This window comes from Aedes aegypti, chromosome 2 (genome assembly GCF_002204515.2).
Source record: "Aedes aegypti strain LVP_AGWG chromosome 2, AaegL5.0 Primary Assembly, whole genome shotgun sequence".
In the NCBI taxonomy this organism is placed as follows: Eukaryota; Metazoa; Arthropoda; class Insecta; order Diptera; family Culicidae; genus Aedes; species Aedes aegypti.
This window is the reverse complement of record NC_035108.1, coordinates 349,279,825-349,296,952: the sequence shown is the minus strand read 5'-3', so window position 1 is coordinate 349,296,952 and position 17,128 is coordinate 349,279,825. Positions and strand designations below refer to the sequence as shown.

The window sequence follows — 17,128 nt, the reverse complement described above, 5'->3', positions numbered from 1 at the left end:
CTCTACAGGATACGACAGTTATGATGATGAAATTCCTCATTTTGCGTCTCGAACCTGCGACACCCATATTGTTGAGTTGTTGTCCTGCTCCTTTGCTCCTACGGTCACATAATATGAATAGTATTGGAAAGAAAAGTGATCAATTTAAACCATCACTTTACCCCGTCATAAAACCTGCAATTGTAGTAGTGAGAAGATTTATGTTTGACTCCCTCTTCCCACTATATGCAAACACAAAGCACGTGTTATATCTGTCAAAACACTGGATGGCATTTAAACATGCCCTGTATTTCAATATAAAGCCAATACCGTGCACCCCCGCTAATTTGAACGGTACCTCATGCAAACCATCGGGGTTCATTTTTAATTTGAACTTCTAGTCACCCTACGAACAACAGAAAAACGTACTTCTGGTTACCCTTTTGGCTGTTTTGTTTTGATTCTGCGTTCCGTTCCACCGCGTTCCATTTCTTTCTACTCCGTTCCATGAGCAGAATGACGTTTGAACCATTTTTAATCTGAACGACGTGCAAATTAGCGGGGTACAAATTAAAAAGTGTTCAGATTAAATGTGGTCAAACCAACGGGGGAACCCGGTATAGTGCTTATTTAATGCCTGTATATGCATCAGGCTTAGAAGCATTAATGATGCTGTAATAGGGTTTCTATGCAGCGGAAGTGCTGTTTTAAGGTGTGTAAGCATTTGTGGTGCTATTATAATGCATGTACGCATCTATGATGCTGATTAAGGGCTTATTATTAGTGCTTATTGGGCTAGGTTAAGTTAGTTTAAGTTAATTGAAAGCGTTTTTTTCTCTTATAAGCAGGTGAAATCAAATCACCTGTCAAAATTCTGAACTGCTACGTCAAATGAAATGTAACATGTTGTTAATAAAATGTTAACAAATGCCTCATTTGTTAAACTAAATTAGGATGATAGTGTTTTCTAACACAGAACACCTAGTTATAAGAAATGAATGGAATGTTTGGAATGATACTATTGTCGCGCGCCCACCAAATCGGAACGCGCGTGTGGGACACGCGACGTGTGACTCGTTCCCGACATAACTGTCATAATGACATGTGTAGCGCTGCATTCTTACGATGTTTATGAACACAGCGCACTATTGAAATATTAGTCGCGACGCTTGGAGATTGAGAAAAAATATATTTACAAAAATAATACCGAATTAAAAAAGGGAGACATTTCGGATGCAAATGAAAAGCGCTAAAGTACGGATTAAATTTTTCAACTTTCATTGTCCTATCGTGTGTTTGGTGTGTTCAGTTGTGTGATGTGGGTTTTGTGTATGTGTGTTTTTTGTGTATTCATACGCAACATGTTTATCGAATTAAATCCACATTGCACTTTTCCGGTAACAACAACCAACACTGGTGCTTATTTTTTGCGTAGCTAGTTAGCGCTCTCTCTATTCGAATCTGGTCTATTGTCACACCGAAGTGATTCATTCTCTATTTCAATTTTTCCTTCCCATTTTCATCGACGTCATCCGTTCTGCCAACGCCTTTGCTTACTTCTTCGCATGCATTAGCTTAGCTTATAGGTTTGCTTATTTTAAACGTTGTGTCAAACTTGTTGGAAAGTGATTAATTTAGTAGGTGGAATTTGTGTAATCTACTTTTTTGTTCTAAAGGCCCAAACGCAATGATAGCGGAACGGCAACGGAATGCGGAACCGGTTCGCCAGCATGAACTATAATCAGCTTGTCGACTCTGTGTTGATCCAATTTCATTCGTTGTCAGCTCAGTCGAGATGTTGTGATTCATGCTGGCGAACCGGTTCCGCATTCCGTTGCCGTTCCGCTATCATTGCGTTTGGGTCTTAAGTGTTGTTTTTTGAGTTCCTGAAATCAGGCACTATTGAAAGTGCTATGTTGATTCAAAATTAAATAAAGCCTTTTTTCAATTCAATATTTGCAACTAACTAAGCTTTGATGGTGGACACACAGACGTAACGCCCTGCACATTTTCTGTCGTTCACCTTTTCAATGGTACATTTAAAGTGATAAGCTTTGTTCGGTTATTTTCTTACTGTATTACGTCTATGTGTCTGTGCTTTAACCATGTAACAGAATCCTTGAGAAGTAGCGCGCCTAGCTAATGTAACATTTTGTCCAGAAAATTTTTAAATTTAAACTTTAAGACAAACGGCTGCCTGTGAGGTTGTTGATTCATTATGAAAGCTAACATTTCTTTATGGACGTTATCTGTTTGTCACCTACTGAGCTGTTCGGTAAACAGTGTACTGTTAATGAAAAATATATATGATTTATTTGCTTTGGAATGTTTGCTAATTTCTGTGGTATTACTCTTACAATCTCCATATGAAAGCGTGCTCATCCAACAACAGTTTTTTAAACCACTATAATACTTTCGTTGAGGCGTAATAGGCGTTTCAGCGAATAGGACCCCGAAAATCGAACCATGATCCAATTTTGTAAAAGTACCTAGCACGTAAAAAATGGAAAGTAGAAAAGCAAAATGCGTTTTTAAAAACCATCGAAATTAGATAACAGACACTTATTTGTTTGGTGGAATGCTGAATAAATATTAAAAAGGAACTAGTTTTAAAAATACGATCCTAGAAACAGAACAACAAAAGTCAGTAATGATCACATTTCTTGTTCTAAAAATACGCTTCTCTCTTCGAACTTGCAGCCTAACCTTTACTGTATTATTCCTTTCATAAATATTCTAGTCTCGTGATGAGAGCTTTGCTGTTCTCATTGTTTTCGTAAGTTGTAAGTAGTTGTAATTGCAAACATTTATAATTGTTTATCTAGTTAAATAACAGTTAGTCATATTCATATTTTTTATCATTGCGTATCATTTCACTTGTAAGCTCGCGCCTTATCGATGTTTGACTTTTCCGTTTCCGAAAATCCAAGAATACTTTCTATCGCGTTCAGGTGCCCTTGGGAGTTCTCCTTGTCCGTGAGGAAGTAATAGATGGCGCTCTTGAGGAACTGCAGCGTTACCTCCGGGTCTACCTTGTTCTTCACCTGCTGGGCGTCTATCAGCCGCTTGTACATGGTCTAAAAGTAAGAAAAACGTAAAGATTTAGTGCTTCTAACAGGAAGTAGTAACAATTGAGAAAAACTAATTGCAAAGCGATAGAAGTGCAGAAAGAAGGAAACTACAGGAGAAAGAGTGCAAAGATAGAAAAGAGAACAAGAACGTAAGTAGTAAGTCTTAGAGTAAAAGAGTCAAACATCATCTCAAAGTAGAGTAGATCACAGCAAGAAAACCTAAAGAGACAGAAATTGTTGGTGTATTGCCATGCCATGCCTTGAGAGGAGTTCTGCGTATTATCGCGGGGAGATCGAAGTCGGGGAAATTTCGCGCGTCCTTTTCGAATTCGTCGGTTAAAACACAAAAACAAAGCTAACGACATGCATTTTCTAACGAATAGAAGATTACTGAATTGTGTAAGGATCTAGAAAAAGAATAATAAAACATAAATCAAAAACGGTTGTTCGGTCACTGTCGCTCTGTAATAAGGTTGAATATAGTTTCAAAAACAAAATATTCGTATGAGGAAAGCTTTGTCTTTGGCCTAAAACTGCTGCTACAAACCTTCCGGGCGCCCAAAAGCCACAGCGAGATTGCTTCTTTTGCGCTCAGTAAAACCTGTGAGGTTCCGCCCTCTGGCTGATAGCTTGTGTCCTGTAAGGGAGAAGTGGTTTCGGAATCGGTGGGAAAGGATTGTAGAGAGTTAGATTATAAAAAAATACCAAGAGTTAGATTATGTGAATGTTGGTTTTTGATCGGTTTTCATGGCCGAATCATATGAATTTAGAATATTTTTTGGAAGACGTGGGGTTTGGGAAGATACAAGGAAAGGGTGATTCAGGAGGATGGAGTTTCCCTTCCGGTTTTCGTCTCGTCTCAGAGTTTTCTATGGTACACGGTGGGTTTTGTTGGAATAAGATTATTTTCAAGAAGAAGAAGAGATTATTTCGAGTGATAATAGCCACCACAATCAAGTTTCATCGGTAGCTGATTAGAAAGTTATCAGACATTGATTGTGGTATCCATTGACGATCAGGAAATTCTGATGGAGTAGCAATCCAGAAGGTAGCATAAGTTAGAATGATGCGTTGGTCAGAACACGTTGTTAGAATGCCGGAGAACAATCCTTGAACAAAGGCTTTTATTTATGATTCGGCTGGTACAATAAGACCAAGAACGCAGCGGAGAACATGGATTGAAGATTTTGAGTTGAACTAACGTCATCTTGATTTGGGATTTCCAATGTCTTGCGATAGAATTCTATTGTCTTGAGCAAAGTAATGCTACAGGTATCCAGGTTTGATTCTCGTTACGGTCCCGGTTTTTTTAGATTCTAATTTACTCTGATATTTCAATAAGGTAAATAGGTGTAATACGCCCACCTAAGGAAAAACCTCCTTTTTGAAACAGCAAATCCATTACCTATGTTGTTTTTTCACGTCACGGTGTGCTTTATTTAGTTGGTCAAGTTACTTTTCTTTCTCCGGTAAAAATGCAACATAATCTGTCCAAAATGCATATGTCTTCGTTGTCTAATTTAACTTGAAATATTCTTTACTAAGTTCATGGGTAATGGATTTTGAATGTTGAAAAAATAATCGAAAGTAGTTTGTTTTTCACCGATCTAAAATATAATGAAAATAAACCCATTCTAACCCCATCCAGAGCAAAGTAGAAGAATCGTCCTCTTTTCCTGTTTTCTAGTGTTATTACTGCTTACCAATAATAATAAATATGATGGACTTAAAATAAAATTTTAAAATAGTGCCAGCCCTTCTAAAACAGTAACAGTATGAAATGAGCAGTTTTGAAATGATTTATTTTTAAGCTTTTTTCGATGATCTATTTAGTGTTTCCGGCGAACATCAGGCTATTGAAAATTGGCACGCTATCTTCCATACAAAATGAAGTATTGTTTTTTCCCCGTTTTTCGACTATTCCGGAGACTTTCCTAAACCTCTGCTTGGCACGAATACGTCGCAACCCTCAATGAACGTAATGGTACAACGTTGAATTAGTATGGTTTTATCTCACTAAGGACTGTTCATTTTATAAAGTGGACACTTTGTTTATGCTATATCTTTTTTATTTATTGATAAAATCGTAATCGGTTTTCTGTGCATCGTTGAACTATTATTCTACAATACTAGGAACATATAAGATCTCAGAAAATGCTTTTGGTTGAAGAGCTAAATAGTTTTTCCAAAAACTACTAAGAAAAGCAGTTCGTCAAAGTTTAACATTATTTTTCGCAAAACAAAAATCCTATTTTTTATGAACAAATAGTATGTTTGTGATCTTCACTATTCTACTAAAGGTAAAGCTTTGAAAAAATCAATTATATGCCACCATTCTCTGATATTAGTAATTTTAGTGATTTACCCATTTATGGTGAAATTTGCTGATACACCATCCTTTCACTCCCAGCAAATGAGAAAAGTAAAAAGCGTGTTCAAAACTAGTTTGGATTGCTAAAGAATATATATTTGTATAAACGAGAGCTAAATCGTGAGTTTAAACCACAGTCTTAAGTATAAATTTTACTGTTTATGGTAGTTTTACTAAAAAGTCTCATACTTTTAAAATCATGTACGCATGTTTATCGATATACAGCAAATTGCAAACGGTTTTCTCCGTATATTTCAATTGGGTCCTAAAATGTTTAATGAATTCTTGTTTTTACTTTACAATACGAAAGAGCATGTTCTTGCAACTACTTTAGCAATTTTTCCAGCTCAAATAACGACTATAACATATTTAAACTTTAATTTTAAAAATAGTTTCAAATATGAATCTTGACAGTTTTGATCATGTTTGACGTTCACTTTCTCTACAAAAATGCCACAGGGCTTTTAGTTTTAACACTGGGGTTGTTCCTATCTGACATTTCGGAAGGGACACGAAAATCAAAATATACCCAAAAATTTGAGTTTAAGCCAAGGGGTGTGACAAAATTTCAAAAACCGTTCATAATGTTTTTTGGGATTAAACCAATGAAAACCATTTAAAAATTGAGTAAACATGCATTTCTGGCCTAAACTTAAGCGTTTGGTACTAAAATTAGGACAGGGCTTTAGGACCCTATTGGTAATCTTAGAATGACATATTATGAAAATAATATGAGGAAAATAAAACCGATTTTATTACAGCAGTGTTGCCAATTTTGATGATTTTCAATAAACTTTGAAAGGTCTTCTGAGAATAAAGCAATTGTGTTTATATTGTGCCTTAAATGTGGCGTGGGGACTAAATAACTAACTCTATGAAGGCGTAAGTTATTTTTCATATTAACACTGCATTAGCACTTCCGTCAGGACATACTTGTAGCCAAAAAATTCTACTCATATCAATTCTCTTGAAATTTAAAATATTTTTCTCTAAAATATATAGGGGAAAAATGATTTTATTATATCTGTAAAATTGTTGCTCCAAAAATTACTTGATTTTTTCCATCAGGCTACTGATTGATGATGCTTTTGAAGAACAAGCCTTTTTTGAAAATAAAAAATATAAATTATCGAATTTTTAAGCCTATTTCTAACAATCATTGTTTTTGATAACCTCCAAAAATCGACCGTTATAATCGTTGTCCCATATTTGTGTGAATTTTAATTATTTTGGAGATTTTTTTTTATCACAACATTGTACAATACTAGTCGAACGATGTGCAGAAAACCGATTGAAATTTCATTGATAAATAAAAAAGATACAGCATGCACAAGATGTCCACTTTATAAAATGAACAGTCCTTACTTAAAAAAACAGATGTTCTCTGAAGCAGCGACACAAATTTAGGTCAATAAAGTTAATTTGTTATATGTTTTTACCGTCACGAAAAATTGGTCGAAATGTTCATTTCACCTGCACTATGTGAGTAAATGGTGGTAAATTGGGGTCTACCCCATTTGGCATAATTGTCAGTTGGCATGGTAGCCGGTTGGCATAATTGTGAAAAACGTTGAATTTGATCAACATCCTATCTTTAAGCAAAGAGATGTGTAAAAATTTCTCGTGATAGTACATTTCCGTTGTCAGTTATTGATAGGACACACCTATAATCTTCGTTTTTCAAGGAAATCAATATCCAATAAAGCTCTTTTAGAATCGCATCATACATGACTTCCGGGGGTCATTATGTCCGGGATATTATAACGTATTTTCAACAAAAAAAAATGTGCCCAACGTCTAAGTTATGCCATGTTATTTGAAAAAAAAAAAACAAAAGGAACATGACATTCTATGACGCATCGTATGGTCCCGGATATCCAGCTTTTTACGCTAGCATGCCATAATTTTTGAATCACCCCTTATTGACATTTCTTGCATGCACTATAATTTTTATAGCTAGATCAAAGTATGCTTTGGGCATATGAAATTTGTTTTATTGACATGGAACGTCAAAAATTTACATTATTGTTGCTGGGATATGGAAATCAAAAATGTTTTTAAGTTTTCTATTTTATTTCAACTGTTTTCTCTTCCAGATTAATGAAGAACAATCAAGGACAACGAGCATGTTCAAATGCCAAAATTTGATCATCCACTTGAAGATATTTCTGTGAGAACCACGGAACTTTATAATGTAATCATTTTGGAGGACCTTCTAATCCAGAACAAGACATTGCTTTAGTCGTGGCCATTATTATTCCTTACAATCTAATTTTGGCTTTGAGCTTGTGTTTTTTTCAAACCGAATACGGTGAATTAATGCCTTTAACCCTCTAATACCCAAATTTTTATTTTCGATTTAAGTATTATTTTTCGTTATCTAAAATCGTTCTAAACACGTTTTGGGCATTTATTTATTTTTATTCGCAAATTTTTAAATTTTGGTTTTTGATTTTTATAATTTTTATTTTTGAACATCCCTACATTTTTTCATTTTTTCTTGAAGCCATTTCTAGTTGTTGATTTTTGGCAATAATAAAAATTTAAATTGTTACGGTATTTTTAAAAATATTAAATTTTTAATTTTTTTTCGGAGCGTATTTTATTTTCCGTGTAACTAACGGAAAAACAGGTTTGAAATGATTTTAATACCACCAGGCTCTTCGTTTGTGATAGGTTAATCGTAGAAAAATATAAAAGATACGATTTTTTATATTACACGTTGAATGAAGCCCAGGCCTTTGTAGGTTATATAAGAATGCAATTTTTCAAACAACTTCTAAAAATACAAAAAAGTTTCAAAAGCCATAAAAAACTTTTCTTATATGCGTGTTATGAGTCAAGGTATAAGCCAAAAATAAAATCATTTTGATTTGCGAGCTACGAAAAAATACACAAAATTCCAAAGTGTACCCCGTCTAAAGGCGGGGTTGGGTATTAGAGGGTTAATATGAATCAATTCTAAATTTTCCACACCATCTTCCCGCAACGCATTTTTATTATTCCCCCACCTACAAAATATATATTAACTTTAAACATGAAGGAAGTGTGCGTACAAGCTGTGAGACTAGTAAGAAATGGATGTGTAAACCACATAGCTTTGCAATATATGGAGCTTTTCAAAAGCTCAACAGACTTGTCGCTTTGTGGAATATATATTTTTGGTCGTCATTATTCCATTCAAATCAATTTTCTTCGCTGAATTCCGAATTTTTTTGCTGAATTTTGCCTTTCCAATCGTTTGCATCGATTTGTTGAATTTAAACAATTCAGTTGCATGGATTTGGTGTGTAGATTCATATGGTTTTGATGAATGTTTAGTTTTTGGTTCTATGGCATGGTTATTGTATCGTCATTGTTCTGTCTTCAAGCTCGAGAAGTTCCACGTTTTTCAGATGCCTAAAATAGTGTAAAAGAAATAAGTTTATAGAAAGAAAGCGATACATATTTTAGAATTGATTTCCGAACTTGATGATGCCCAGCTGCAAAACAAATAGTGAAAAGTTTTGACACTCCAATAAACAATTTCAAAGAACAGCTTGCTTGAATCATACTATAAAATCTGTGGGCAAAACATGTCAAAGTCGAATCACCCTCATCAGTTTTATAGCTAGCGTAAAAAGCTGGATTACTGTACCACTGCAGTATCTTCATGTGCAAATTATGCCAAACGACTTTTATGCCAAACAACTGTTATGCCAAACTACTATTATGCTAAACGACTATTATGCCAAACAAATTTAAGCCAAACGACTGTATGCCAAACGGCATTATGACAAATGGCATTATGTCAAACGGGGTAGACCCGGTAAAATGAACACGTAACAAGTAACACGCCCAAAACAAACATTCCTGCGTTACCGAGAGTTATCTCTCTAAATGATTTTTAGCGGTCCAAAATAATCTAGTTGAACTCTTAAAAGTTGTAGCACGAATGGCGCTAAATTTTCAAATAAAATCGATTAATAATAAATTGAATAATTCTGTTCATGGTTCTACCTTTGCTTTCTAATAGAATTGGATCATTGGTAATATATGACTATATTTGGTTATTATTCACATTGCTTTTTAAGGATCTAGGTGTTCATTTGACCATCACAGACTTCTGGGCATAAATTGATCTGAAATTGTGATCTGAATCTGTGTTAAAACTATATTTTATCAGCATCCTTCAACAATATCATAGTCATTTTGACGGTATCTGAATCATTGCATTTATACGGGTACCTCATTTCAAGGTTTCCCTTCATTCATGCGAGTTCAAAATACAGTCGACTCTCCACTTCTCGATGTTCTACATCTCGATATCTCTCCCTATGTCGATGATTTCATAAGTCCCTTCAGTCTGCATACATTTTCACTCTCCATATCTCGATATCCTTCTTATCTGGATATCTCCATATCTCGATGTGTTTCTGTTGATTTTTCGTTCTCAATTTTCTCTCCGTATGTCGATATGAGCAATTTCGAAGGTTACTAGACCAAAGTTTTGGGATTCAAAACAAATTAGGAGCGCGAAATGACGTTTGTTTGTGTATTACTTTCTTGGCAACGGAGTGTTTTTCAATCTAGTATTCATCAAAAATGTGTTCTTTGTTTCGATCTCTCCCTATCTCGATGGTCCCTTCGATATCGAGATGTGGAGAGGCGACTGTATATCGAGTCAAATTATCAAACGTGATATTCTATTTTTTTTTTGTTTTTTTTTTGTTGTTGGTGTTTTCAGTTCAATTGACCTTCGTTTCAACAAATACACTACACTTTATGTCTTGAAACATCCGTGCTAGATAAAAAATCACAAACATTTGTTTTTTTCCCTTTTTATTTAGCTAGGCGTTCATTTATCCACCAATTCCCCTACCAGTAAAAGATCAAAGAAATCAATTGCATTCAGAAGACATTTGAATTAACTAAAACACTAAGCATCGGATGGACTAAACACTAAACTAAAGTGAACATCAGATCTCAGAAGTCTATGGACTTCAGCGTTTCCCAAGAGTTATCAAAGAATTTGAAGTGATTATCAATTGACTTCTAAACAAAGTTCATAATATGTTTTCAGAAAAAACCCGTAAATTTCAGGAAGTTTTAAAAAAATTTAAAGGAGGCTCTCAAGAAGATGTATGTCAGACATTGTGTATCACACAATCTAGAGTTTTCTCTACCTTAACCCCTCTACCGGCAGCTTCATTTTTTAACGCAAGATAGAAATTCAAATTGCAATAACTTTTTTGTTTCTCAGTATTTTGAAACCATTTTTTCACAATTTCTCAAAAAACTCTTCTAGTTTAAGAATCTGTTTCAACGTTGATAATTGGTCATCTGGATCCAGAGATATTCCGAAATTCCTTGGGGGACCGACGCGTAACCATAACCCACGTATATATCTCCGGCTACAGATTTTTTATCGTATTCGGATATTCTCTCTTCCAAATAATACATTAATGAGAGGATGTTGTGAAAAAATGAAGCAATTTGGTAGAGTTGTCTTTGAATAATGAACATTTATGTTGATGGTACCACGCTGGCCAAATAAAGATCTTGAAAACTTCAAAAAACCTAATATCGTAATTTTCAGATATCTTCAAGAATACTTAACCAATTTGAAAGATTCTTTCAGAGTAGCTCCTCATTACATGGCATTGTATAGCCCACATTTTATTTTTTCTATAAATTGACGTAAAGCAAAATGGCCGCCTCAGACATTTTATACGGAGAATGTCGGTCTCCCAAGGAACATTGGAATATCTTTAAAACCAGATCACCAATCATGAATATCAACACGGATTCTTAAATTAGAAGAGTTTTTTGAGAACTTGTGAAAAAATTGTGCCAAAATACTGAGAAACAAAAAAGTAATTGCAATTTGAATTTCTTTCTTGCGTTAAAAAATAAAGCTGCCGTTAGAGGGGTTATTCTAATTTTACAACGAGTTTTTTTTTCGGAGTTTGTTTAATAATGTCTCAAGATGATCATTCTGTCCTGTAGGGTGACCATTTCCTGGAGATTCAAAATATGTCAAAAATGTCTTACATTTTGAAATTTTCACAATTTTCCTATGCAAATTTCATTTTGTCTCAAATTCTGAACAAGTCTCATACTCCAAAAAGCAGCGATTACAAAGATTTTTTTCAATTTTTCATGTTAGGACTTGTAATGTACGATCTCAAGAAACTTCTAATTAGCGGGTATGAGCATAAGTATAAACTCTTAAATATAACTAGCATTTTGAAAAGACAATAATCTATCACTTCTTCGAAGACACTAGTGTGTTTTGACTTTATCCAATAATCAATATATTTTCAGGAAGCTAACAGCAGAAAACTTTTAAGAATGTACCGAGGGTCTCTAAATATCAGTTTATCTATTTAGTTTAGGAAATCCTGCAATAATTTCGTCAGCAATTCACCGATGATGTTTAAAGAAATCTGCTTAGAGATTTACTAAGATCTTGCTAATAGTTTTCTAAGAATGTAAAAAAAAAAAGAAAAAACGTCATAAGTATATTTCATAGAATCTGCAGGGAAATGCCGCCTAGATTCTTTGAAACATAGTTTCACAAAGAATCTGAAATGATTTTTTTTTAGAAGTTTCACAAAGAATTTTCAGTTGAGATTTGTAACCGTTTGGTTACAAATAGTTGATTTTTGATTTTACTATTTATGTTGAATGACCCTTCACGTTGCTTGTGTAAGAACACACTACCAATGATAAGAGATGGCTGGAGCAATGAGCTAACATGAGATATGGAGAAAATGACGGAATGTGAGAAAATTGGGAAAGAACGACCGTTGCCAATAATCGGCCTCTTTCGTGAGCTGAATATGTGGTTTTAAAGTGCAAAAGTGCAGTGGTTTAATAGCGATTTCAATATCGAGATGCTACACTATCGTACTCCCCTGCTTTGATTTTTTTAAGTTGCGGGCATGGTTTTTATAAATAATAATTCCACTGAAAAATCAATCAATCGCACAAGAAAAAAAAAACTCAACTAAAATTGCTAAAATTATTCTGCTGAGAATCTAGTTCTGTTAATATATTTCGTTCTTCAAATAAGCAAAAAAAGTTTCAATGAAACTAGATTTATACCAAACGTGAACATTGGAGTTCAATGCTTAAGGTGAAGATGAATCGAAGCCAAAGTTCAAATTTTCAAGAGCACGGATATGCAGAACCGAACATTCGTTCAAGCTGAAAACTTAATCAATTGGTCACTAGATGGTGACCAATCGATTAGGTTTTCAGCTCAAACGGATGTTTGGTTCTCCAGATCTGTGCTCTTGAAAATTTGAAATTTGGCTTCGATTTATCTTCACCTTAAGTATAATCCAAACTATTGTTTGCTTAGGATCATCTGTGCTGAAACTAATATTCGGAGTTTCAGAGAGCTCTTTTATTCTTATAGCAATAGAATACAGTGAAAATACACCAAAGATGATAGTTTGTATTTTAGTACGAGCCCAAATGATTCTATTAACAACACCAGAGTCGTCAAACACCGACTGATCCTGAATGTGATACAGTATGGAACGCATTCCAAACTTTCTAAGGACTGTTCATTTTATAAAGTGGACACCTTGTGCATGCTGTATCTTTCTTGTTAATCAATGGAATTTCAATCGGTTTTTTGCACATCGTTCGACTAGTATTGTACAATGTTGTGATAATAAAAATTCTCCAAAATAATTAAATTTCACACGAATATGGAACAACGATTAGATCGGTCGATTTTTTGAGGTTATCAAAATCAATGATTGTAAGAAATTGACTGGAAAATTCGATAATTTATATTTTCTATTTTCAAAAAAGGCTTGTTCTTCGAAAGCATCATTAATCAGAAGCCTGATGGAAAAAATCAAGTTATTTTTGGAGCAACAATTTTACAGATATAATAAAATCAATTTTCCCGTATATTTTAAAAGAATTTTTTTTAAAATTTGATGGGAATTGATATGAGTAGATTTTTTTGTGTAAAGTACGTCCTGACGGAAGTCCTAATATAGTATTAATATGAAAAATAACTTACGCTTTCATAGAGTTACTTAGTAAGTCCCCACGTCACATTCAAAGCACAACAGAAACACAATTGTTTTATTCTTAGAAGACCTATCAAAGTACATTGACAATCATCAAAATTGGCAACACTGCTGCAATAAAATCGATTTTATTTTCCACATATTATTTTCATAATATGTTATTCTGAGATTACCAACTGAAAAATTCGGAGAAAACTGTTTACAATTTGCTGTAGATCGATAAATATGCGTACATGATTTTAAAAGTATGAGATTTTTTAGTAAAACTACCATAAACAGTAAAATTTATACTTAAGACTGTAGTTTAATCTCACGATTTAGCTTTCGTTTATACTAATATAGTTTCTTTAGTAATCCAAACTAGTTTTGAACACGCTTTTTACTTTTCTCTTTTGCTGGGAGTGAAAGGATGGTGTATCAGCAAATTTGGCCATAAATGGGTAAATCACTAAAGTTACCTAATGTCATAGTATGGTGGAATATAATTGATATTTTTAAAGCTTTACCTTCAGTAGAATAGTAAAGGATACAAACATACAATTTGTTCATAAAAATAAGGATTTTTGTTTTGCGAAAAATAATGTCAAACTTTGACGGACAACTTTTTTTAAGAGTTTTTGGAAAAACTATTTAGCTCTTCAACCAAAAGCATTTTCAAAGATTTTATATTTTCATAGCATTTAAGAATAATAGGTCAACGATACACAGAAAGCCGATTACGATTTTATCAATAAATAAAAAAGATATAGCATAAACAAAGTGTCCACTTTATAAAATGAACAGTCCTTATGTGGCTGAAATCGATTTATAAACCACAAAACTCAACATTGATTGAGGGATAGATGCAATTTGAACAGCTAGGCTAATTATCGATAGTTATTATGATAGCTTTTCCTAATTCAAAATGTTTTTGACATGCCAAGGAATTCACCAAGCGTGACAACACAGCAGGAAATATAAAAAATAAATCAGGTCGTCTCAAAAGAATCTCGAAATCAAGACATGTCCTGCTAAATCAGGACGGATAGTAACCCTATGTCCTGGAAGTAATGTTCTTATCGTATTTATATTTATTCTAAATGCCGTTAAGACTAAGATTCGTTTCCCTACAATTTTACAAGAGCTTCAGTATGAACTTTTAAATGAATTTGATCAGTCTTACAATCATTAACTCTTGAAACTTTCATTCTATTTTCTTTCGCTTATTCCTAAATGTTCAGTTCGAAGATTTTTTTAAATTTTCATTTCAGAAAACCGCCTTTGCTGAATTTTCCAGTAGTTTATTCATTAGCTTTTCTAAAATATATCCAAGAATTACTTCTTGAAAGTTAAGCTTTCTAATATACAATTTACGATCAAGATATATTTTTTCGTTATAGAAAATCAATTACGATTACGACTCATGCCAAATTTTGAATTTTCCGTACAAAAAGCGTTACCGAGGGAGTTGTTCCTAAATTTTTCAATTTTAGCGTTACGTAATAAATGGATGCTGCCTTAGTAATACTTCATGTTGGGTAACAACAGACGAATTTCTGAAGTACAGCTATAGCTACGAGCCATAGTTTATTGAAGAGTCTGATATTGCGCCCTGCAAAAAAAAAAACTACGAAACGCGATTATCTGAACCATATAATCGCAATCACAATTAAAATCACTTATGTTTACAGTTTTATCGAAGTGTAATCTTGAGACCGACTTAATTTTTGACGTTGCGTTTGTACAGCGGGTATCTCCTCTGCGCATTATCGCCACCGTTGGAAGTGGATTTAAGATTAGCGCCACAATACACCCATCTATATATAAATAAAAATGGAATGGTGTTTGTATGTCACAAAATGGATTTCGAACGAGTCAACGGATTTGGATTAGACTTTCCGTGTTTGGTTCGTCAAGGGTTCTGACGTGAATATATTTATATCCCAGGACATTCACCGGGAAAGTCGGAAAAACGAGATTGAACGGAACTGCTATTTTGTATGGGACGTTCCATAGCATTGTCCAACAGCCTACTTGATGGTAAGACGAAGTTTTCCGTGACCACTATTAGTATATAAAAATCTATAAATACGAAGCAGAAAATGTTGATGAACTTAATTCTCTCTTTCCCACGACTTCAATCGACATAAATCGACTAAATTTTTTGGAATCAGTTTAATTTTTTTAGTTGTTTTTTGATAGTAAATTGATTGTTTATCTGTAGTTTTAGTATTGGAACAGTTAGTTGACTTTTGGATTAATATAATGATTATTCATTCATATTCTAGTAATCAATGTCTGATTTGGTTTGTCTCAAGCTCGCGGAGCTCTGGAGCTACCATGGGAAAGTGAAAGTTCCCAAGTAATCAAATATTTTCACTATAATTCGCCCTGCGTGCTAGTATAGTGCTATTATACAGCTGACACGCCCTATATTGGTCATATAAAAGCACAATAAGACCAAAAATGTGAATTAGCGAATAACCACTAGCCTTACATTAGTTAACAAACATTAACTGAAATTTTTATTCAGACATGGAATGAAAAAAAATAATAATCGTAAGAATCAAAGTGGAGTTTAATAAAAGCTATAATATATGAACATACAAATTTTAAATGTCTTTGAAATCTTTAAGTATTTACAACATAATGCTATGTTTGTGAAAAATCGCCCAAATATCGAGATTAAAGATAGTTTCAGTCCTTTTATTGATTTTCGTTGTTCGCTAAATCAAAGGAGTTAAAGCACTTGCGGAGAAATGCGCGCCACCATTCACCATATCTACGTACAATGGACACCAAAACATCAATTTCAGAAGCATAACATTTATGTATTTAATGTATTTAATACTAATGATTTTCTTTCGATCGAAATAAAAACCTATCAGAAGATCAGAGGAAATACATAAAAGCGTATAGAGTGGAAAGATTAGAAAGCAAAAAACACCCGTGAACGTGATGTGCATTACTGTAGCTGGCTCCGTCTTAATGAACAAGAATCTTAATGCTTAACACTGACGTTGACTAAGTGATGAATGATGGTCCAGCGCGCGGGCGGCATCAAAGACCACATGTTCGAACACTACCTCTCTGATAGGGGCTATATGGGGGCTTTTAAGCGGTTAAAAGGGTGGCTAGGTGGCTCTGTAGCTAATTGGCAAATTTTTTCTTTACATGAGCACGAGCGAAAACGGCGGGACACTTTTTCATGGAAACAGAGAGTATCGGAAAAGAGACAGAGACACACTCAATCGAATCCAGTGAGCTTAACTGTTAGATAACCGTAGGCGCAATTGACGACCTTTGAAAGGTCCTCAATATGAGCTCTACAGTTCCCGAAATTTTGCTCAACTGAAATCGATTCGGACACGGTGACATGGTCCTTCTGCTTGGTGGATTGAAATCCACCCTAGAGGTCCCCGAATCACACTAGTTGAACCTACCCGTATGTTCTCCAATTCTTCCTGGGTGACCTGGAGTTGCTGCATCAGTTCCGGCACTGAGACGCGACTCGGAGACTGGCGTGCCATATCGATGACCCGATCGGCGTGCTGCTGCCGTTCCGCTTCCTGACCCTTGGCGTACATGTGCAGATACATCTTGTTGGCTTTGCCTTCCTGCTCTTGGAGCTGCGAGTGGAGCTCCTCCAGTTGCTTCTCAAGCTCCCGGATGCGCTCCTTTGCCTGAAAAAT

General features: G+C 34.5%; 1 protein-coding gene across 5 annotated transcripts in view; it reads right to left on the bottom strand.

The window, feature by feature from the left end:
- Positions 1–1,853: 1,853 nt before the first annotated feature.
- Positions 1,854–17,128, bottom strand: part of LOC5564482 — a 118,859-nt gene continuing 103,584 nt past the window's right edge. For 4 of the 5 annotated variants that reach the window (XM_021846242.1, XM_021846241.1, XM_021846244.1 and 1 more), the window contains 3 exons: positions 16,880–17,119; positions 3,598–3,687; positions 1,854–3,056 (listed from right to left, as the gene is read on the bottom strand). In XM_021846242.1, coding sequence (XP_021701934.1) covers positions 2,853–3,056; positions 3,598–3,687; positions 16,880–17,119 — 534 coding nt within the window. In that variant the 3' untranslated portion in view covers positions 1,854–2,852. The remainder of the gene's footprint in view (positions 3,057–3,597; positions 3,688–16,879; positions 17,120–17,128) is intronic. The other variant, XM_021846245.1, reaches the window with a different exon arrangement.